Below are 23,801 nucleotides of genomic sequence, written 5' to 3'. Positions count from 1 at the left end.
GTTTTTTTTATTCCTTGCTGACTTAACACACTATGTGAAAGTGAAAGTAAAATGAGTTGGGGAGTTGCGGGGGAAATCCACCGATCAATTCACTGTTTTTTGTCCATGCAATAAACTTAGAGAGGAGTCTGTACCTGCAGAGCAGAGGACGACGCTGACAGACAACCATGACCGATTTTTCTACAATTTACAAGCTGTCCCTGGTTGCGTTTTCCTGCTTCATCCAAGGTACCGTGGTTATCGATTTTATGTTCTGCTTTGGTGTTACAGACAGCCTCGACCCTGTGTGCAGCTCTCTTGTATGGAGATAACTTCAGACAAAAAATTATAAATCAGCCAATTTAATGTTACATTGCTAATCGACAAATCTACCTGATAAACATGACTCAAGCCATTTTTATGAGCTATTCTTAATTTCCGCATAGTCCTAGTCCCATGCACCATGCAGCACTCACTTCAATACATTCTTTTACTTTTATAAAGCGTTCACTTATTATTTCCACAATCTTCTTACACCAAAATGCACGGTGGAGGGCGGAAGTGCGTAGCGCGAACCAGTTGTGTAAAAGTTAACATTTTGTTGAAATAAAGTGATGCTTCGTGTGTTGTTTGTATGCCGAATTTATCATAAGACCCTAACAGTTCGTAAGAGGTCTTAAGTCATGTTCTACCACTTATGTGCTTTTAGATGTAAGGTAGGTCACATTAAACTGCCGTATTTTTTAACGGAGTTTGGCGTGACGTTATCTCCAGTGGAAGAGAAAACGGCACGTATCGAGGCTTCTGACAGACCCTCGACAGTCGTAGTTTGTAATTTAGTCATTCCAATAAAATGTTTAACTGTTACACTTGATTTCCGGTGTTTTTGGTGGAAGGTCATTACTAGGCGAACAGTACTCGTCATGTATTTCTAATTTACTTGTGGACTCTGTGGTCTGTGGCTGTCTTTTTTTAATCATTTCTCCGCCGTGTTTATGTCAGTCAAATGGTTCACGAAAAGGTGAAAAAATCGGCAGCATCCTTTTCTACGTTCTGAAATTAGTTTTCCTGCAGAAGTGTTTAATGTTTTGGGATCATCTGGGTTCACGTGTAGTCTCTGTTGAATGTGATATTATTTTCAGCCACCAGAGGGCAGGAGTGCACTACTGCTCCATAAACTGAAGGTGGGCAGGGAACAGGCGTGAACCCAAAACCTCACAGCCTCCTAATTTTATCCCATCTTTATCTTCAATATAATGACTCAGGAAAAGGTGAAAAAAATGTTTTGCCAGTGATCGTTTTTCCAAGTTTAACCATTTTATTTTTTTTATTTTTTTTTACCATTTACCAAGTAAGTGCACCAACAGCAATAACTTGTTCAATACAACAGTTAGCGGGCACTTCTGTTCTAGGTCAATATATTGTGATGAAAACAGGACAAAAAAAAAAAAAGATGAATCAATACATTGTAATAGCTAAGGAGATCAAAAATGGCAGAACCGTTGTAAAGCTTTTTCCCCCTAGTCTTTTTAAGTTGTTATTTTGAAATTTTGAAATAGCTGGCACAGACATTTGATCCCCCAAGAGAATCAATATTTTTTTTTCTCATGCCTGTCGAGGTTTCCTGTAAATCACTATAATATTCCAATAATATTCTTATAGGGCCTTATAGTGTGTCTGCAGTATCCAATACTGAGTTTATAGTGACTTTATTGTTACTTCATTGTATTTTTTGTATCTGCTACGATATTACTTAAGGATTTTCTGTGGTACAATTTGTTAATATTTATATATCATCCTTCTAAAATTCATTACAGGATTTCTTTCCCTATTTTTCATATGGGGCCTTTGTCCTACTGTTTTGTTGTACTACTTTTTTGTAAAATTATACATTTAATGAATACATTTATTTGTTTTGCATTATAAGCCCCTGTGTTGAAATTCTCTGTTTGTTTTTGCAATAGTCTATAAATCCCTGAATCCCATGAATTAATGACTGGATCTCGATGACAAACTCTACCCAAATGATCCAAGTCTACCAAACTCTTTATGTCTGTAACTATAATAATCCTATCATGAATTTTAGACAGATACCACACGAACATCACAGCAAAACTGTGATTCACTATAGACATATTGTAGTGATACCATAGAAGATTAAAAAATACCATAAAGTGTAATTTGAGAAAGCAGTATACACTCACTATTGAATACCACAGATGCACTGTAAGTACATATAGGAATATTGTGTTCATTTTTCATTAAGGATCTTAATTTGCTCTTACATCTCAGTGGGCTACTCTCTCTCTCTCTCTCTCTCTCTCTCTCTCTCTCTCTCTCTCTCTCTGTCCTAAAGTCTATGGCAGCAGCTGTCCGGTCTTGGAGTGCTGGTTCGTCCAGGAGAAGACGAGTCGAGGAGGAGGCCTGACCGCAGCCACGAGCCAGGAAAAGTCCCTGCTCCACATCAGGACCGCGGCAGACAGCGGGAGCGCAGAGCGTCGACAGCAGCCTCCCTCGGACATCAATCCTGACAGAGTCTACTATATCACCGGTTAGTTTTAAAATGACCGACTTGAACACGTTTTCATTTCCATGTAAGCAAAGTCAGTGATGATGCATGAACTTTCTGCACATATTCCTACATATTTACCTTTCTGACCCCCCCCCCCTCTCTCTCTCTCCCCAGACCCGGCCGCCACCCTCTGCCACGCCTCTCTCGACCCGCCCAGGGGATCCGTCCAGAAGCCGCAGTGCGAGCTCAACCCCTTCCTGCCTCAGCCCTCCACCCTCCAGTGGGCTGCCGCGCTCACCGACTCCGCCCTCAGCCCCATATACCTGCAGGCCGATTGGTTCTCGGCCGCCCTGCAGGGGCTCGACGGACAGCTGGTGCTTTCCAGTATCATGCGCGCTGCCACGGCAACCAAAGAGCCCGACGGTAACCAGTTCTGCTGCTGAACGAGAGACCGATTCTTAAAGCTTTTTGCAGACTATTCCATTTGCCACTTCTCAAACTTTGTCCCTCCTGGCCACCGTACACTCTCTCTCTGACCATGAACCATTGAAATAAATAAAACAATGGCTCTGTATCAAACAGGCTCCTGATTGGCTGCCTGTTACACTCCTCTAAACAAAGTGGTAGCATCTAAACTTTGGATGGTTAACTATAGTTTAATGAAACTTAATGTTATTTTCATCCATTGTATAAGAGAGTGAGGGAGTATTAAATGTAAATCTGCTCTTAGTAGTACCTGATTCTGAACCTAAAATAGCTTTGAAAACAGGCAGGGTGACATATTTCAATGAAAATGTTAGATTAATTATTTTGGCCAGTACATTTTTTTTCTTGGCCAGATAAATCTTTTTAGTTTACATGCCCAATTTCCAGTGGAGAGGCATTATGTAGCACGTGATTAATTTCAGTTAGATGTGGTAGTTTGACTCTCACTGTCTCTGTCTCTGCATCTCCTCAGTGGTCCTCAGTGTGTCCAGTACAACGGTCTCGGTGCAGTCCAGACTCGGGGAACCGACGCTGCTGGACTGCGGCTTCTGGACCGACTCCTCCTCGCCTCTCTCCGGGTCGGGTTTCGCCGTGGAGTGGCGCTACCAGTTCAGAGGTGACGGGCGGTTGGTTCTGGCCTACGACGGCAAGACGGACCGCTTCGCTGAGACGCAGGAGGAAGGGGCGGCGCTGGACTTTCAGGGTTTGCACGAGAGAGGAAACGCCTCCCTGATCCTGCGGGAAGCCAAAGTGCGCCACTCGGGGACGTACATCTGCACGGTGTACCTGCCGTACCTTCTGGCCCAGGTGGCGGTCGACCTGGAGATTGTAGGTGAGGGAAAAGCGATGCGCTGAACCCTTGTGCAGGGGCGGTCTTACCATTAGGCAAAGGTAGTCGACTGCCTTGGGCCCCGGCAGCCAGAGGGCCCCGGCAGCCAGAGGGCCCCACAGAAGACAAGAATAGAATGTAAACTTATTTTTAATCAATATAAAAGAAATGTACACCCCTCTCTTACAATAAATGATTTCAATCTTGAAATCCCCCCCCCAATCACTCAGGCTATAGTGGGCTATCTAGTGTGATTTTGCCACTTGACTTTAAGCTCATTTTGCTTGCCACTACATCAGTATCTGAGAAAGAAGTAACAAAACAAAAGAAAAGTGCCCTTGCATGCATACTTTTCTCAGCCCTAGCTTGAAGGTAATATATACATTAGAAAGGATGGATTAAAATGGGAGAGAGTTGGGATTCAGGGGGCCCCTTGCTTGCCTTTGCCTAGGGCCCCCAAATCACTAAGTCCACCCCTGCCCTTGTGCTTGACCTCTCCGGTGCCAAGCGGTGGTGTTTCTGCACTGCACTTCCCACAGATCACCTGTCAATCAAACAGTGTGGGCGGAGCTTGGATTTTCTGTTGATGCAGTTTGAGTTTCTCTTTTCTGTGTCTGTTCAGCCATGGTGGCTATCGCTGCTCATGCTAACTACCCAGTTCTTCTTCTTCTGTCTTTTCCGAACAAACCGCTGTTCCTGTGCAGCAGAGGATTTTTCCCAGGAAAGAGCTACCAGTCGCCGGTTGTTTAGAACAGACGATGCAAAAGTTTTCATGAACTTGGTATAGGCTGAATCAAGACAGGACATTTTTAGAGTAGCAGTAGATTCAAAGTAGAACATTTTTCCATAATGATCCAGGCACTTTTCAAATTAAAATAGCAGACTACAATTCAGACTGATGTCAGACTGATGGAGAACCTTCTCTCTCTCTCTGGAGGGTTATTGCAAGTCTAGAGATAGTCCTTGAAAGAAGAATTGTGCTTAAGTTTGCCAATAATCAATCCCTGTCCATGTTAGTGTTCATGTATTGTCATATTGTCAAGAGCATAGTTAGCTCAGGAATAAACTAAATTGTCTCAGTGACATTACTGACATTATTAACCTTCTCTCTTCTTGTCTTTCCTCTTTTCTCTTCTCCTCCACTCTGCTCTCCCTCTTCCCAGAACCTCCATCCCTCTCCATCTTCCCCTCCCCTCTGCCCCTCGCTGTCCCCGGCCAGGTAGTGAAGGTCCAGTGCGAGGCGTCCGGCTTCGCCCCCCTCTCCCTGGAGCTGAGCTGGGAGTTCACGGGGGCCGACGGGAAGTCCAGGCCCCTGGGATCAGGCAGCGTGACGGGCCACAGGCAGGCCTGGGACGGCACCTTCAGCCAGACCACCACGCTGGAGCTGGACACGGCCAAACTGGACCTGGGCAGAGGAGGGGAGGTCACCTGCGTGGCCGTCCATCCTGGGGGCACGCGACGGGCCGGCGTCACCCTCAACGTCATCGGTAACGCATTGCAATGAGACTGCTGGTTTAAAGGGGCATTATTAAGCAATCTATGACCTTTATCGAACTCTTTTGGCAACCAGTAGGAATTGCAACAGCTTCGATAGAACTGATAAATGTCTAGTGAAAAGGCAACATATCATGGTGCAAAATACTGCATTAATGTTACTGCTTTGTCATTTAGTTTTTTGGCTAGTGAGCGAGAGTATGGGCTGTAAAGTGAGTTTTGAAAGCCAGAAATCTCAGCACCCGGCTAAGTAATCATTGAGTCATTGGTATTGATCAACAACCCTATCAAGCCTCCGCAGATACAGTACAAAAGTCTTAGGCACCCTAGATTTGTCTTAGATGTTTATTTTTTTGTTTTCTGCATTAGTGTCAGTAGACTGCTCTTTATAGTATTTTTTTTTTATATTTAGAAACTTTTCATTTCATTATGGTTGAAAACATCTAGGCTTTACGGATTTTTTTTTACATGTGCCTAAGACTTTTGCACAGTACTGTAGATTATGATCATGTTGTGCTATGGGACCCTTTGAACGGCAAGATCACCTTGGTTTTATCAACTTGCAATTGCGTCAAGTGAATCTCAGCATGCTTTTGGGACAGCTCAGTGGGATGTATGAACTATAGAGAGGAGGCAGCAGTCTGAGTATTGGGCGTTTCTACACACAGACACATTACACTTACCGCCTGAAACTAAATTGAGAGCCGTTTGCTTCTGCTATGATTCTGTACCGCAAATATTTCATCAAACTTCACAACAAAGATGCAAGTGTTGGCAAATGAATCAAGATCAAATAAGACTTGAGTTCTCTCTTTCGTCTTTTTCTTGCACACCTCTCAGGGTTCAGCGCTCCCTCCATCGAGGACTCCATGGCGATGGTTGGAGTGGCGCTGGTGCTGTACGGTCTTATCAAGCTCGTCTCCTGGACCTTCATCAGCTCAGGTAGAAAACGATCCAGTCAAACACAACAACCAGAAAACTACCGTCTATAATGACAATAATAATAATTCATTCATCCATTCATATATCCATTTTCTCCACCTGCTTAATCATTTTCATGGTTGCGTGACAGCTGGATCTTATCTCAGCATTTGATAATAATAATAATAATCATAATAAGAATAATAATACTGTATAATGATATGGGATGAAACTGTGTGCTGTGAACATTGCATATACAATATAAAGGATGTAGATAAGATATTTCCCTTTAGTGCATGCATCTAACTTTTTGTCTTTTATTCAATTTTAACCAGGCTCAGATGAGGCTGGCAAACAAGAGAAGGTAATTTTACTTTTCTTTTTTAATACTTCTACTTCTATGCTTCTTCTTTTTATACGTATACTTCTTTATACTTTATTCTGAATGTTTTTATTTAAATCTTCCAGCTGGTCACTTTTTTTCACATTCAGTTTTATAACCTAGAAGTTGCCTCTTTGTGTCTCTTGTTTCTCTTCTGAATAATAACTGTCAACTTTTTTTCCAATTACAGAAGGAGAAGTGAAGATGAAGGAAGCCGAGTACTGTGGGAGCAAGCTACTGAACCGTCAAACCTTTCCTTTATGATGTCCGGTTTTATAATTTATGGAAAGACCATAAGCTCTTGGGCAAAGATGGGATTTCAGCAGTGACTGACTGCCTGTGTGTCTAGACAGTGATTTTTTACTTTTTTTTTTTAACTGCTAGTGCAGTGCTGAATTTGTCTAATTTTTGAAGTCACCTTTTCCCCTGATGACCTAGGTTGAAGTCTGGTTGAGCTCTGGTTGAATTTCACTATCCTGTTTAAATAGTATAATACTTAGCAATAGACACAACCAGCAATTCTGTTGTTCTAATATTGTGCTGTAGAGTACCAGGAAGAGTGTTCCAATACAGGTTTGTAAAATTGTGAAAAACAAGTTTGACAAGTTTGTGAATTGTTCAGAAAAGTCTGGGAAAGTGTTGCTGTTCTGTTTTGTACTCCAGAAACACCTATTGTGATATTTGTTGTATTGAAGAACAGTCTTCTGCTTGCCCTGCTACTGTCAGCATATATCATAATGAACATTGGCCAAAAAATGCCTAAAAAGGTGTGGAAATTAGAAATGTGTAGGAACTCTGAATATATCAACATAAAAAACGGGATTTACCCTTATGCTTACAAGCCAAATAACTAAACTGTTAAGGAAGACAGTTTGTAAGAGTGTAGTTGAGCCCTTGTATGTGTGTGTGTGTGTGAAATATCCACCTTAAAAGAGAATTAACATATCTTATTATAGTGATCTTGGACAGTAAAGTGTAGACTGAACTGTCCAAACTCACAGGAATTCTATTTTTCGGCCTGAATGTTATTGTCCTTGCTGGGAAAGATTTGCTGAAATTGAGTTGTAAATAGGTAATTAGAGGAAATTAAATGTATGTATATCCTGGGTTTCTTGCGTATGTGTGCGGGGGGACATTGTCTTTTGTGTATCGTAAAGACAATGTGAGAAATAATTTTCTAACTCCAGGCATTACCCAGTGGTGGACAATGTTTAATGCTTGTGGGCCTTTGTTCTTAATGGGTGGGCTAATGCAACATTGAATATGTGTGACAGAAGAATTTGAAGGAAATGGTACGAAGAGAGCACACATTTCCACTGCGAACGAGCTGTATTAGAATTCATCACTGGATGATTTACATTGCACAATTAAAGTTTTCTTTTAAACATATTTGTTGTCGTGCACTGTCCTGCTTGGAAACGACTCTGTTCTGAAACACACTGGTAGGCCATATTGTTTAAAGCACCTGAAACCTGTTGCAAAGTAGCTTTATCACAGGTTAGGGAAGTGGAGCGTCCTGCAACTAGTGTCAAGCCCGCAGTTAAAAAAAAGACACGACATCCTGTCTGTATTTTTCAAAATAAAAGCCTTAAAGTCAAACATACTATAAGGGTTGAGAGTAATACAATACAAATTACTTAGGTGAAAACAAAAAACTATCCAATTGAGTATGGAATTGTAGTAAATGAAAACACAAATATGTTTTATTTCCCCCAAACTTTCATACATTTATAGCCATATAAAGGCTGGTTTTAAGATGGCAGAATGAAGCTTTCTGAAGCATTATGGTTCCGACACACTGGGTCGAAAATGGGTTCAGCACTCGAAGCTTCATATGAGACTAGTCCATGTTTACGAATTGGTCCATATTGTCTTCACAGGACCTATATAGCCAATTCCTTATGTCCTTATCCATATTGGAACCTCCTTGGTCCATACCCAGGGATGCGCCATGGATATATTAAAGGGTAACTTAGGTATTTTTCAACCTGGACCCTATTTTCCCATCTTTTTGTGTCTAAGTGACTAAAGGGGACAACAATTTTTGAAATTGGTCCAGTATTGAGTGAGATCGCATCGCCGGCAGCCGCGAAACGGGCTGCAATGTAATCCGACGGGGCAAATCGCACCGTCAATGTACGTCCACTAAAAGTGCTTGTTTTTGCCACTGACAGGCTCAGATTGTTATTATAAGTGTCTTACAACATTATGGAAAGGACCCTACAGAGAAATGAAACGTTTTTCTTTACCTTTTGCTTGATCCGGTCTGTGTGTAACTTCCTGCAACAACTCAACTCTCGCGAGACTTGGTTACACACAGACCGGATCAAGCGAAAGGTTTCATTTCTCTGTAGGGTCCTTTCCATAATGTTGTCAGACACTTATAATAACAATCTGAGCCTGTCAGTGGCAAAAACAAGCACTTTTAGTGGACGTACATTGACGGTGCGATTTGCCCTGTCGGATTACATTGCAGCTCGTTTCGCGGCTGCCGGCTGAAGTGATCTCGCTCAATACTGGACCAATTTCAAAAAATGTTGTCCCCTTTAGTCACTTAGACACAAAAAGATGGGAAAATAGGGTCCAGGTTGAAAAATACTGAAGTTACCCTTTAAAGGGAAAGCCGCCAATACGTTTCAAATCTGACAAACCCGGTACTCGGCAAATCGAAGCAGTCATGTGATTCACTGCGGGAACGAAGCAGTCGCTGCTTCGAACGTCATCATTCACGTGACATTTTCCGTAACAAAGCAAGCTCCGAAACTGTGGTTCACTTGAAAGTACCTCCGAGTTTGAATCGCTCTTCGGAGCTTCGGTGTCAGACGTAACATTACTAGCCAATGGCCAAAGGCGTTACTGAACAACGTACTGCTGTCAACCAATCGGAGGCTTTGACGCTGGTAAGACCTGAGCGGGTGAATTTGCTGGCTCGACAGCGTAGTTAAATTGACGAGCATTGTTTTGGTAAACAGAAAGTCCGTTAGTTTACAGAAGAAATGAACAAGATAATCTCCGATCTATGTATATAACTAAGTCCAACAACACAATACGACAGTATGCCGGTTTTATTTCTGGTTCGTTATTTTGTCAGCGCATTATTTGATTAGCAAAGTCACACTGCTAACTAGCTAGTGCTAAGGTTAGCTAACGCCGAATTTTAACGTCAATGGTGCACAGTCTGGTGGATTATCCTCTTTTGTTTCCAAGTCGAACAGTTCAAAATAAGAGGTTCGTATGTGTGAGTATGTTATGTGTGTGGCAACGCAAACTTGCCTTCCTCAGTGTTTGTCTGTTCTCCATCATACTGTACAACGTTATCTGTCTTCTTGTCTCGACTACTCGGCTGTTTAAACTCGCGCTTTCAAGTGTCTGACAAAGCATGACTCGTTTAGAGCGGTTGTGTTGTCTGCCTGCTCATCTCACGTGTCAAACTACAGATCATGTTGCAAATATGGACATGCCGGGTAGCTTTAATGACGGCGACCTGCTGTCATCCCAGCGTCCTGTTTCGTTGGAGTGTTTACATCTGTCGGCAAAACACACCGCTAGAAATGGCTCCTTTGCATGCCCAGCAAAGGAAAGTGCATTGGAGTCTGGAGCCTGATGACTAGACAGAGCTGAGCAAATCCACTACCACAGTGGCTATGTTTCTGTATGTTTATGTCATCATGTTCTCACTAGTCCACTGAAGCTCTTATCACCTGACCTTAAGGGGTTCAGCTATCCAGTTAGCACTGGATAGCTGAACCATAGCTGTGAAATCCTGTTGCTGTCTGATGAACATTTTTCTCTCTCTTTCTCCACTGTTGGAAAGCAGAACGGACCAGCGCTTTGGATGGCAGTTGCCCCCGCCTCGATGGCGGAGAGCATCATAATCCTTGATGATGATGAAGAGGAGAGTCCCCAACCTTCGTGCTCCGCCACCACTTCTTCCCCTCGCCGTCCGGCCAACCACATCTCGCCACTCAGAGCCCAGCAGCCTGCCCCCACCCACATCACCCAGTCGCCTTTTGCCTCAGCAAAGAAGGACAGCCATGTTCTACAGGCAGAGAATCAGAGGTTGTTCACTGAGGTGAGCTGGCACACAGGGCACAAAAATATTTTTTTTCTGTAATGGCCACAGTGGCTGGTAAGTTCCAGTAATCACCAGCCTATTTCACTATTTTACAAGCCAACTAGATCTTTTAAATCAAATAGGACTTCCAAATGATGGTTGTTTACCTGCTAAAATGACTGGTACATTAGACACAAGTACCAGCTACAGCCAAAATATATTGGCATATGGCTGTGGTTGATTTAAAGTTTAATCGCAATGTAATAGTATAGCATTTTTACCCAGCCCTAGTAAAGAGATGCTGCTGGACCCCTGAAGGACTAACCAACTGATTGGCCTGTTTTGCTCTGTCTTCACCTGAGATGAACCCTGTTGCGCTAAAAGTATTTTGACTGGTCTCCCTCTTAACCATCCCTCCATCTCTTTCCTCATGCTAATCCTTTATCCATTTACTGTATCTATCTTTTTGTTCTAACGATCTGTTCTCTCTTCCTCCCTCTTTCCAACATCCTTCTTCTCGTTCTGTCCCTCCTTGTCTTTCTCCTTTCTTCTCTCTCTCTCTCCTCCCTCCCTTCCACTTTCCTTCCCTCCCTCCCGGTCTTATTCCCTCCTTCTCACCAGTTTGTGGAGCACTGCTCGGCTCTCACCCAGGACTGCCCCGAGGTCTTGACCTTCCTCCAAACCAAGCACAGCAAGGCCTCCCCCGACTTCCTCTCCTCTGTGGAGTTCAGGAACACCTTGGGCCGGTGCTTGACTCGCGCACAGGCCAACCGCTCCAAAACCTTTGTCTACATCAACGAGCTGTGCACCGTACTCAAGCAGCATGCCGCCAAGAGGAGGCAACCCATCACCAAGGTCGAGCCCGGGCCTTCTACCTCAGCCTCAGTTTCTTCCCCGTCTACCTCTGTATCGCTAAAACGGAAGGACAAGACCAAAGTAAAGGCGGATGAGGAGGAAGATGGGGTGAAAAAGGAGGAGCAGACTGTGGCGGAAGATGAGCAACCCTCCACCTCTGGGCTGCAGGATGACAAGGAGGAGAAAAATGAGGCAGAGCAGGAAGAGAAGGAGAAAAAGACACGGAGGGCATCTAGGAAACAGGTTGGTACTGAACAGGTAGTCTGTGGCGTGACTGATATATCTGTGCATTGATATTATTGGCTAAACCCACTCCTGGATTAATGTTATGCCTGTTATTGGTGTGTAGTACCTGAGACCTGAAGGCATCGGCACACTGTAACTCTGATACAGAATAGGATTACCTACATTTGAAAAGCTGCCTTGTAACAAATAGAAGTTAACAATTCATAGAGGCCATTGACAAAAACATATGCAGAGAAGTGACGTTTTAATTTTGCTGTGAAGAACACAGCCTTCAGCATGTAAGAGACCAACTTTTGAAATTGCAGACTCTGAGCAAAATGGTGCATGAGTTATTAACTCAAAACATACTTGGTCTGTATAAAAAAAAAAAGTAAATTCTCCTCTCACTGAGACAAAATTCAATATTTATAGGGGGAATGTAATGAAAATAGTAGCAAAGAGACTTTGATACTGTGCTTATGGTAGTAGTTGAGATGCAAAAGGTTGCTCTGGGTACATTTGTTGAGAACATCTTGTAAGGATCAGGAGTAAAGTAACCTACATACCAATCCCCTTGGGCAAAGAAGCTTCCATGAACCAGACCATATTTTAACTGAAAATTCTCTTTTATTCAGACATGAGTGCTATAAATAAAAAAAAATAATAGAAAAAAACCCAGCAGATGTTTCAGTCCTTGGAGACTATCATCAGTGCTTTTTGCCTGAATCTCAGCTTATGGAAAGATTCATGGAGGCTTTTTTCAACCAAAGGTGTGTGGGTTGCTCTACTCTTATCCTTGTGGAATGTAATGAAATAAATTTCACCAAGGCGGTGTGTCTGGAATACAAATTTTCTTTGCAGTGCATAAATGAAGGTGATATAAAGCAGAGTGACATGCCTCTTCCTGTCTGTTCCTGTCTCTCAGATAGCATACCTGGAGAACCTGCTGAAGGTTTACAACGATGAGATCCGCCGTCTGCAGGAGAAGGAGATGAGTCTGGAGGACCTGGAAGCCGAGGACTCCGGGTACATCCAGGAGCACAGGCTCAAACGCAAGGTCAGGCTGGAGTTTGATTAGGGTGGGGGCTCCTATGGTCGTGAATCGGGCTGGGCGTCTTTGGCTTTTTCTCGTAGTAGTTGTAAACCTATATATGTTTTTTTAAATACTGTCATGGGTAAATTAAAGCACATTTGATTATGTGATGAATTCCTTTTTTTTTCTGTGAAATGTTTATCCCTGCCATTTGCTTTTCTAAACGGAATCAGAGTACATATAATTGATTTCCCCAACAAAAATGGGCATAAAATAGAAGAAATTTCAGATGGCATTGTAAGAATCCAACATTTTGAAGATTTTCAATGCCTTTTCATACCTAAAAATCAGTGTCAAGAATAATTTTCCAATACCTCAGAAAAAAAGGACATAAGAAAAAGCAAAAAGCTGTTCTGATACATACCCAAAACGTTTTAGCGATGTCATGGATAGTTGTTCATGAACTTTTTATCAACCAGTCAAGTTTTCACTCCTTTTCTCTCTTGCTTGTTCTCTTGCTGACTCTTTGAGCTCCTCCTCTCTCTTGAAGTAATTTACTGGCATATACTGAAAATGTGTTGCTGTTTTGATATTAAGTGGTTTTGTTTTGTCAGTAACTACGTACTGCTGCTTTCTTAACCAGGTTGCCCTTCTGAGAGAGATTTTATTTTTGAATCTCAGCGGTACTTTTCTGTTTTGAAGAAAGACATTGGCCCCAAGCCAGATTTTATTTGGCTTTAAAGTTTTTAGTTATATTCACTAGATTCTTGAAGAGTTTAGCTTAAACATTTAAAATTACTCATGCTTAGCTGTCACATACAGTCAGCAGCTCAGTCAGAGAAAATGCCCTCAATCCAGAGAATCATGACATAAACAAAGTCAGCAGTGGGGCGACATCTTTCAGGAAAGGGGAACATCCTGGAATTGCAAATCTGGCTGCAAATAGATAAACGGATGGATGGATGGATGAGTGCATGTTGCCCTTCCTCCCCACTCTCTCTCTCACTCCTCTCTCCTCCCTCCTCCCTCCTCCAGATGATGAAGATCTACGACAAGCTGTGTGATCTGAAGGACTGCAGCACATTAACAGGCAGAGTGATTGAACAGAGGATCGTCTACAACAGGACGCGCTATCCAGAGATCAACAAGAAGGTGATCTGGCTGCTCTGGGTCCAGACAAAGTCCTTAGGGGTTTCTTTGTCGCACCCGCACAGTTTGTATTTCTGTACTGAAGCTAAAAACAGCAGCACTTTCCACCAGTTTGAGTAATTAGTCAATAATAAATAAGAACAAAGAGAAACTAAGAATAAGAGTTATTACAAAAAGTATTTAACAAAATAGATTTTAAGAAGGGTTTTGTAAGACTGAACAAATTTAGCTCGCGTAAGCCTGTAGAAATATTATCAGTGTTTATTATTATTATTATTATTATTATTATTATCATTATTATTATTATTGTTGTTATTATGATTGATAGTGGTGGTGGTAGTAGTAGCTGTAGTAATAGTAATGGCTTTTTTGTATGGCACTTTTCTGAAACAATGTTTACAAAGTGCTTCACAATCAAGACAAACAAAAGATACAGAACCAAAGTTACATGAGAAAAGAAGAGGACAGCGGTAAAAACAAAGACAGCCATAAGTCTGTGGGTGGGAGACGGATCCTGGTTAGAGTATGGTTATACCAATCAACTAGCATAGTGGGAGAAGCAGTAGTAGAGCTGTTTGTATTGGTATTAGTTTTATTGAGATCATTTTGATGTCCTCCTGATTCCCTGTGTCCCTCCCTCCTGTCAGATCGAGCGTTACATCAACAGTCCCGAGGCCCAGAGAAACCCTCCGGATTACCCAGACATCCTCCAGCAGGTCCTGCGAGCCAACGAACGCTACAACCTTTGCCTGAGCAGGAAGCAGCTGAACCAGATCGCCCAGGAGGCCTTCAGAGAGACGGGGAGCCAACTGCAGGAGAGACGGCACCTTGACCTGGTGTACAACTTCGGCTCGCACCTCACCGACCTCTACAAGCCAGGTGAGGGTGTGGGCAGGTCTGGAAACTACCGCTTGGCAGGCCGATCCCCCAAATTCACCAGCGGCTTTCACTGTTTTACCAGCCAGCTAGGTTTTCAGAACAGAATGGGACCTCCAAACGATGGCTTGTTACCTGCCAACTACAGGCAATTACCCCAAAATGCAAGGTTTTATGGATATCAGGAGACAGATTTTGACATTTGATAACCAGCAGTTGCTCATTTTTGACTCAGTCATTCCTTCTCTTTCCTCCCTCCCTTTCTCCCTGTCACTTTCCCCTCCTTCTTCCACCGCCCCCCAACCCCCCAAAGCCTCGGACCCGGCTCTGTCGGACGCCTCACTTCTCCGTAAGCTGCGTACCAACAGGGAGATGGCACTGTCCAGCCTGGAGCAGGTCATCACCAAGTATGCTGTCAAACAAGACGACACGGAGGAGCAGGAGAGGACCAAACGACTGGAGAAAGACAGGCAGGAGAAAGAGGTAGGGCAGCTGGAGGAGGAGGAGCGTCACAGGCGTCTTCTGCTTTAGAAATATTTCCTCTGCATTTGTTAAGCGGGGAAGATGTGGAACCATAACTGAAAATATTGCAAAGCACTACAGTCGCATGAAATTACGTTGCTTTTATTTAATTTATTTGATTGTGTTGTCAAAAAATGTGGTAAAATGCTGTTACTGACTGTTTCTTTTTATTTTCTCCTTCCTGTCTCTCTTTTCTTCTCTCACTCATCCCCTTTTCACAAGGGCCACAAATCAGAGAAGGAGGGAGAAGGAACAAAAGAGGTGAATGGGGTGGTAGAGGAGGAGGAGGAGGAAGAAGAAGAGGAGGAGGATGATGAAGATGACGAATCATCGGATCCAGACATAGAGGAAGAGATCCAGGCCAGCACCCAGCAGGGTGGACCGGGTTAGGATGAATTTTTGACAGTTACTCCATTGTTGGGTTTCCTGCCAGACCTGTAAGAAATGAAAGCCAGTATGTTGCCTGTATAGGAAACACCTTGTTATCACTGTTATCAGTGTTTTAGGGCAGGTTGTAGAGGACACACTGGTGATGATGGCAGTGACTGGAAATTAAATTTTCACAGTCTGCAGATTGTGCTTTTCAGACTCTTCCAAAATGAATTTGGATTGGGCTAACTAGGATCATATGGAGATGGCAGACATCAAATTGCTCTGCACAGCTAGCGCTGAAAAAGTGGGAAGATTATTTAGTGTCATATCATGTTTTGCTTCATATTACTGTGTGTGTGTGTGTGTGTGTGTGTGTATTGAGTGCTAAGAGAAAGCGACAATGACAGAGAGGAGGACAGAGAGACAAGCAGAAATATTTTATTACATGATTTAAGAATTTTCCCTTTCTATAGATGATGAGGACGAGGAAGAGGAAGAGGACAGCAATGAGGCAGAGCAAGCGAACGACAGCAGCAACAAGGAGGAGCAGGGGACGGAGTTGTCAGGCAGCGGCAGTGGAGAGGAAGAAGGAAGCATTAAGAGGGATGAAGACGAAGAGGAAAAAGAGCCGGTCACAAGTGGACTCAGTGCCGTTTCCAACGACGACAAGCCCGGAATCTCCCCGATGTCTGACAACCCCTCCCCTAGAGACAGCCCCAGCCAATCGGAGCCCACGCAGCCCGATAACGAAAATCAGTCGCCCAGTGGCGACGTTGCGGGAAACGAGGAGGCTGTGGATTCCTCCAATCACGTGCCAGCCGTGCTGGTGAGCACCAGCAAGCTCTCTCAGGACACCAAGGACCTCTCCCCAGCGGCAGCCAATCAGGTTTCTTTGCCCCCGTCACCGGTAGTGATCCTAACCATTGAGGACGCAGAAAAATGTGACACGCAGACCACCAATGGCAAGTCGCCGCCGCCCAGCCCCAGAACTACGAGGAGCAGGAAGAGGAAGAGGGAGGATATCACGTCGGCGAACTCCCACAACATCAACCACACCATCATCCATGACAGGTAAGGCAGCTGGTGAAAGATGCTGCTAATTCAATTCAATTCAAAACTTTATTTATGCAAGGCCAGGGGTGAGCCCACTGAGAGTGCACAGAGAGACCTTTTAACGTGAAAATACAACAGAATGAATCAATAAAATAGATATGAGACGACAGTATAGGAGGAAAACTAACAGGACATAAAATACAGAAAACAAGAACATGTCGCTGCTGTTGTGGACTATAATATTAACTACAGTTTTAGTGATTTTCATGGTTGTACTTGAATGTTTTACTGTCTTTTCTAGGTAGAGCACATTGCAATTCCCTAGAGCTTGTTAAACCTTTCTCATTCAAAACTCATACGTGTTTTAAAATGTGCGGCGTCCTGTCGCATGTCATTCCCCTCTTTCTCTCCTATAATAAAGGCAAAATCCCAGAAAAATAATCTTTAAAAAAAAATAAAAAAATTGTATGTGTGGTTTACAATCTGAAAATTAAGCTGTTCTTCTAAATTCCCGATAATTTTGCTTTTTTAAGTTTACAAAGTTGTTTTTGTCAGACAGATTTGTATTGTCCTTCTCGCTTACCTCTCTGCTTCCACCCACCCCCCCTTCTTCCTTCCTCCCTAATTCCTCTCCCTCTTTCTCCTTTCATCCCTCTCTATATCCCTCCCTTGTCCTCTCTTCTTTCACTCCTCTCTTGTCCTCCCTTCCTGAAACCTCCTCTGTCTCTCCTCTTCTTCTTTTCATCACCCCATGCCTCTCTCTTCATCCTTCCTTCCCTCTCTCTCTCTCCCTCCAGTGAGGTAGATATCCCTCTGGACATGGGTGTCTTGAGCTGCAGTCCTCCCCAGCAGGCTGAGTCCACCAGAGCAGACACTCCCACCCAGGACCTGGTCACCAGCTCCCAGTCGACGCCGCCTCCCAAGAAAAACAAGGTGGGGGCACCGAGATGGAAAATGAGAATTTAAGGCATAAACTGCGATTCATACTTGTAACATGAGGATTGTACCTTGCAAAAGTCGGGTTACAATCCCATTTCTGGATTAACAAAATAGACTTTGGGTTTGCAAGCCTTGATTTTCAAACTGTTCAGTTCATGTACAATTGGTTTAGACAGAAAATTATCTCCAACTCAGTGTCTCCTTTACATTCATTTAGTTGCTGTGGCCCCACACAGCTAGAATAATGTAAATACAACGGAAAATGCATCTCGTCTTATTGTTCAGGTTGTTCATATATTTGTTGCTCAGGTTGCCCCTGACTCAGGTCTTATCTGTCACTCAAGGGCTCAGAAATATATCATTTATCGTCTATCAGTGTTATTGTTTGAGGTTTTTGATATTGTGAATTGTGATCATTTTTAATCACAAAAGTCCCTTGCAAAATTATTTCTGAAGTATTTGAGAATGTCAGTTGAAGATTACAGAGGTTCAGTACTATTCAGTCCAATAATACAATGAACATCAGTTAGATTATTTAACATGTGATTTTCCATAACTAAGTAGATATCGTGATGTATATTGATATTAGGGCTGCCCCCGACCAAAGATTTTCCTAGTCGACTAGTAGTCGTTAGTTCAAGCCATTAGTCGACTAGTCGTCGCACGTTTGTGATAATAATTTAATTATTTAAATATATATTTTTTGAAAAAACACACCCAAGTCGCAACTTCTGTCAGAAACACCGGTGAAATATCTCTTGCATAACCATTCGTCCGATCTACTTCACACTTGGCGGGTGAATTGCTGGGGACCCAAGGATGTGCAGTGTCAGATTTGGTGCAATTTGGACACGACACGTTCTATATTACTAAACTTTGAATAAACAAGCGGACAGTGCTCTGTGCAGCAGCGGGGCTCAAGCGGTACGGGCACGAGCGGTTCTCAAGAAAGCTGCAAGCAGCAATCGGCCCGTTCCGGACAGGCACGTTTTGAACGGGCACTGCACTAGTACATACATACATACAGACATACATACATACAGACAGACAGAGATTCCTTGCTTTGTAGTTTGATGGCATCAAAATCTCACTCCAGCCAGGTACCCAAAGTTGGCAACCCTGGTCTAATAACTTTTTAACGACAAGGCGCAGCTCCCGAATGGAGTTTGAGGTTGTTTTTTTGTTTTGTTTTTTTCCTGCGACTAACTGACCAATGAAAACTTGGTCGATTTAAGACTCTTCTCATCGACTAACGGTTTGGTCGACTATTAGGGGGCAGCTCTAATTCATATCGAGAAAATTCCTTCTGATAATCGTGATATTTATTTTCTTCCATATTGCCCAGCCCTATATTACACAGTACTAATAGTGTGTGTGTGTGTGTGTGTGTGTGTGTGTGTGTGTGTGTGTGTGTGTGTGTGTGTGTGTGTGTGTGTGTGTGTGTGTGTGTGTGTGTGTGTAAGACTGAGAGGCAGACTTCATTCAGTGATTGCACATCTCCTATCCTGACTGTGTCACTGTTTGTGTTTCCAGGTAAACGTGGCCACCCAGTGCGACCCGGATGAGATCATCGTCCTGTCAGACTCAGAATGACCTTTCACCCCTGACCTTTTACACTACTGCGAGATTCTTCCACACCTCAGCTGCGGACATCTCAACTTCTGGGACTGATTTCTCAGAAGCGCCTCGTCACCGAGAACGTCCTTGTCCGTTGGCTTATAAAAAGAGGAAGAAACAGAATCTGTTTGTAAAGCCTTTTTCTAAACAAAGTTGAAAAGTGCTGATATAAATGCAATCCCACAATATCAAGAAGGATTGAAAACAATTGATATATTACAAAAAATACAGCAGCCATACATAGCTACGGAAGACCAGGAAAACAATAAATTAGTACCTCATGTCACTGCATTACGTGTTACCAAACAAAGGCAAGATGTATATTTTCAAAACGGACTTAAGTAGAATAATGGCAATATTGTCAGGAAAGCAAGCTTCTGGTGTCCTGGAAGTATTTTTATTTTCTATGACCAGAGAAACGTTGGCTGATGTTGACCTCGGTTGTCCTGTTTCCTTGTGTGTCGGTGCAGAAAAGTCGGCCTCAGCTGACCTTTTGGGTGATGTTGCCAGTCACCCACTTGCGTCGCTGTATTCCCTGCCTATCAATGCAACACTGTTGGTGCTTGTCCCAGTAGGTATGTGTGCATTGAAATGTGTTCGAGCTCTGAATACGGAGTTAAAAAGAACCTCTCTTCCCTTGGGAATATTGCCCGTTGACTTCTTGAACTGTGTTTGCGCGGTTTAGGTGAACACAAGAAGCCCTTCCCCCCCCCGCCTCTGCCACGCAACCAAACCAGTGCCTGAAAATGTGAACAATGGACGACGTGTGTCCCGGAGGGGGAAAGGGAAGGGGAAGGGAAGGGGGGGGGGTATGATGGGTTCGTTTTCACAGACTCTTGACTGGCAGTGGCTGCGGTAGCTCTCTGCCAGTTTGTTTACATTTTTATATTTAGATTGCATTTCTTTCCAGAGAGAATAGGAGATCAAAGCTCTGTATAAAAAGCATTTTGAGATGATATTGTTTTACATGCTCTTTTTGCTATTTATGATGATGCATTGAGTGAGTGAGTGAGTTGTGTGGTGGTTTATACTCTACTGCTGCTGCTGGTGGTGGTGGTGGGGGGGGGATGCCGACTACAGCGGTGTTAAAGGGATACGTTGACACTTTAAAAAAACATTTATATTTTTAGATTTAAACTAAATTACTGCAAACTGACATTGTTCACTTTCCCCTTTCAGTCTTATGTGGCTCAATAGCTTACAGATAGCTTTTGGTTTGAATGAGGAATGCTGACCAAGCTAATATGCTATTGTTTGAGTAGCTAAGGGACAAAAGCAGAAACTCTTTCCTCATGATTTTGACACGTTTGAAGGTAAAAATGTCTAAAATTGGAAAAAACAATGTATTCCCTTTAACACTTCAGAGACATAGGACTAAGTTGGTCACACCGTGACCCTGATGAGTTCGACCCGTGCCTCTGCCTGGTCCAGATAACTACTTCTTGTTACTCAGTCGGTGGAGATTGACTCGGACCTAAACATTTGAGCCCAGCCTATTCAGAACCCAGATAATATTTGTCCAAATCCACTGTAGCTCTCTGTTGGACCAAATCCATGTAAAGCCCACAGTTGCTAATAATTCAGTTACGATAAATGCCTCATGTTTTTCCCCAGTATTTTTGAGCCTAACCGTGACCCAGCTGGATTCCACCGGGTTCGAGCATTAATGACAGTCTCTAGTTGGAGAGGTTCATTCCCAAATGGTAAAACCATTTTTAGGAGAAAATACCTAAAAGTAATGACTAAACCTTGTAAATCCACCCTTTAAAATATAGCAAGGCCCATCCTCAAAAATGCTCTAATTTTATAAACAATGGTTGTAAGATTTGATGGATGAATTTATCGAGACCCAGGTATTTATTTAGACTGAGTTGTGGGCCTTTGTCTGGGCCGCGGGGCGAGGTGAAATTTGTCAAATTCAGATCCTTGGCTAAAGAATCCCCAATTCAGTTTTCCCTCCTGAATCTCTATTGCTTTGTTGTGAATTTCCCATCAGTCAACATGAAAATTATGCAAAATGGTCTTTTTTTAAACCGATCTTAATGATGACCTGGATTGTAGTTATCTCAACTACGATCTAATGGGCCTCAATTATGCAGAGGAATGGTTCATCATTCACTGTGATGATTTTTTTTAATTATTATTTTTGATAAAATAAATGATCATCTTTGATATATGATGCAGCCTCTGTGTTGCTGACTTGTATTTTACAGTATGAGCAAAACAATGTCTATATTATATAAGGCTGCAGCTGGATGTCTTTATTCACTTTTATAATTCAGACAGTTAAAGGGTAACTTCAGTATTTTTCAACCTGGACCCTATTTTCCCATCTTTTTGTGTCTAAGTGACTAAAGGGGACAACAATTTTTGAAATTGGTCCAGTATTGAGCGAGATCGCTTCAGCCGGCAGTCGCGAAACGGGCTGCAATGTAATCCGACGGGGCAAATCGCACCGTCAATGTACGTCCACTAAAAGTGCTTGTTTTTGCCACTGACAGGCTCAGATTGTTATTATAAGTGTCTGACAACATTATGGAAAGGACCCTACAGAGAAATGAAACGTTTTTCTTTACCTTTCGCTTGATCCGGTTTGTGTGTAACCAAGTCTCGCGAGAGTTGAGTTGTTGCAGGAAATCAAGTCAAGCGAAAGGTAAAGAAAAACGTTTCATTTCTCGTTTTCATTTCTCATTTCTCAGAAGTGGTTCAGCAGTGGTTCAGTGGCAAAAACAAGCACTTTTAGTGGACGTACATTGACGGTGTGATTTGCCCCGTCGGATTACATTGCAGCCCGTTTCGCGGCTGCCGGCTGAAGCGATCTCGCTCAATACTGGACCAATTTCAAAAATTGTTGTCCCCTTTAGTCACTTAGACACAAAAAGATGGGAAAATAGGGTCCAGGTTGAAAAATACCTAAGTTACCCTTTAATGATGTAGTGTGAATGAGAACCATCAGACAGCGTCCCTCAAGCCTACAAATACTAATGTTATAATATGAACTATTGGAGGTCCAATGTTAAATATTCTCACAATTCCCACTAGTGTTGTGTGAGTTTCAAGCCTCACAGTGGTGGCCTTCATTTGTAGTTTTAGCTTCTTGGCGATATTGCAACTGCAACCTAATCGCAAAATAAGTAGTGTTAATATCGCTGTCGTACAGCTGCAAGTTTCTCTGAATATCGAGGCGCTTAGACCCAGCAGGTGGTCCCATCCAGTACTGACCAGGCCTGGCCCTGCCTAGCCTCTGAGACCAGACAGTGTACAGTGAGCTAAGAGCGGTTAAGTGCTTAGTTTGGTTCAGGTTGCTCCTGTGTGGTGATGGATACGGCACACTTGGCAGTATAAAACTATAGAAGAGTGCAGTTGTGCTCTGAGGACTTGGTGTGAGTGCAGGGAATAAACATTCACCTGGTACAAAAAGTCAAAAGCTTATTTCACACACTGCCAAAAGAATAGCTTGTCAAAAATCTAGCCAAAACAATCCATCAACAGGTGTGTACCATCTAACTGCAGTGTCCTGGGTTTGAATCTGGCCTGGGACCTTTGTCACATGTCATCTCCACTGTCAACGTTCAAATACAGGCAAAAATAATCTTTAAAAAACAAAACTCCTGTTTACTTAATGGGACAAGCCTGAAGGTGCAAATGCAAAGATAAAGTGCAAGAGGAGCAAATATTTCAGCTCATGCCATCATCAGTGCTCTGTGGAGAGCGACACGCATCAGAGAGAATCGGCAACAGGAGGGTCACTTAGACTGGTGCTGCCTTCACATCATATTGGATTTACCGTAAATACGAGCTGCCGACTGGGGAAAAACATATTCACATCAGCCTCCTAGTGGTAATGTGGGAATTTTTGTGTGGGGTTTGATTTCTCCCACTTGGCGTCATGAGTTGTGTAAGTGTGTGAACACAGGCTCTAAACATGGCAGGGACTCCACTGGTGTCGGCAGTCCAAGGTAATAAAAATCCAAATTATTCCTTAGAGTCACACCGACACAATACTACTTGCAAAAAGCGAGTAATGTTGTTTACGGGCTAATTTTAAATGCACAAATAATGCTTTTGGATGTGAGCGTTCCAAGTCGTAGCACCCAGATGTCCTGCTCTTCTGATCTGAACTCACTATCCAGAGGTGAAGATCAGTCAGTGCCCTCAGTCTCACCCGCTTAAAATTAATATTTCAAACGAATTAAGTAATGTGTATAAGACTTAGACTTTAGACTTAGAATCAGGAGGATCAAAACAGCCAGTCTTTTAAATCCAGTTTATTAAATATCGGATATTGGCCAGTTGTGTCATCCACTGCCTATATGATGGAGGTTCCTCCCTGACCACAACTACAGAAAAACAGTCTGTATTACCTACAATTACATTTTATTTCTCTTCATTTAGTTCAAAATGTTTCACTGGAGAGGTTTAGTGTCCCATAACGGTCTAAAAGTTGTTTCAGAGGCTTTTCCACCCTGACAAGTATAACATTCTGGGGGAAAGATATTGAAT

At 42.9% G+C, this 23,801-nt stretch overlaps 2 protein-coding genes across 2 annotated transcripts; both read left to right on the top strand.

The window, feature by feature from the left end:
• The first annotated feature begins 52 nt into the window (after positions 1-52).
• Positions 53-7,992, top strand: tapbp.1 (TAP binding protein (tapasin), tandem duplicate 1). Its single transcript, XM_071911114.2, has 8 exons — positions 53-228; positions 2,336-2,530; positions 2,666-2,914; positions 3,450-3,809; positions 4,970-5,293; positions 6,141-6,242; positions 6,557-6,585; positions 6,794-7,992. Exons 1-8 carry the CDS (start codon positions 168-170, stop codon positions 6,803-6,805), a joined length of 1,332 nt encoding a protein of 443 aa, XP_071767215.2. The 5' UTR covers positions 53-167; the 3' UTR covers positions 6,806-7,992.
• Positions 7,993-9,488: 1,496 nt separating this feature from the next.
• daxx (death-domain associated protein) lies at positions 9,489-21,474 on the top strand. The gene is made up of 12 exons (XM_078290484.1): positions 9,489-9,503; positions 9,811-9,831; positions 10,421-10,675; positions 11,279-11,755; positions 12,663-12,794; positions 13,806-13,922; positions 14,567-14,798; positions 15,109-15,278; positions 15,540-15,702; positions 16,163-16,760; positions 17,540-17,675; positions 19,215-21,474. The coding sequence occupies exons 3-12, from the start codon at positions 10,439-10,441 to the stop codon at positions 19,272-19,274; spliced, it is 2,322 nt and encodes a 773-aa protein (XP_078146610.1). The 5' UTR covers positions 9,489-9,503; positions 9,811-9,831; positions 10,421-10,438; the 3' UTR covers positions 19,275-21,474.
• Positions 21,475-23,801: the final 2,327 nt, after the last annotated feature.

The sequence above is a fragment of the Centroberyx gerrardi genome, chromosome 19, assembly GCF_048128805.1.
Source record: "Centroberyx gerrardi isolate f3 chromosome 19, fCenGer3.hap1.cur.20231027, whole genome shotgun sequence".
In the NCBI taxonomy this organism is placed as follows: domain Eukaryota; kingdom Metazoa; phylum Chordata; class Actinopteri; order Beryciformes; family Berycidae; genus Centroberyx; species Centroberyx gerrardi.
Note: the sequence above shows the minus strand (reverse complement) of the source record. Positions and strands in the feature narration are given on the sequence as shown.

Bases quoted from the DNA above. Each gene is read 5' to 3' on its own strand.
- tapbp.1 (XM_071911114.2), top strand. From the start codon at position 168: ATGACCGATTTTTCTACAATTTACAAGCTGTCCCTGGTTGCGTTTTCC. The intron at 2,915-3,449 runs GTAACCAGTTCT...GCATCTCCTCAG, and splicing joins GGCAACCAAAGAGCCCGACG to TGGTCCTCAGTGTGTCCAGT. The intron at 5,294-6,140 runs GTAACGCATTGC...CACACCTCTCAG, and splicing joins CGTCACCCTCAACGTCATCG to GGTTCAGCGCTCCCTCCATC.
- daxx (XM_078290484.1), top strand. From the start codon at position 10,439: ATGGCAGTTGCCCCCGCCTCGATGGCGGAGAGCATCATAATCCTTGAT. The intron at 10,676-11,278 runs GTGAGCTGGCAC...CCTTCTCACCAG, and splicing joins ATCAGAGGTTGTTCACTGAG to TTTGTGGAGCACTGCTCGGC. The intron at 11,756-12,662 runs GTTGGTACTGAA...CCTGTCTCTCAG, and splicing joins GGAGGGCATCTAGGAAACAG to ATAGCATACCTGGAGAACCT.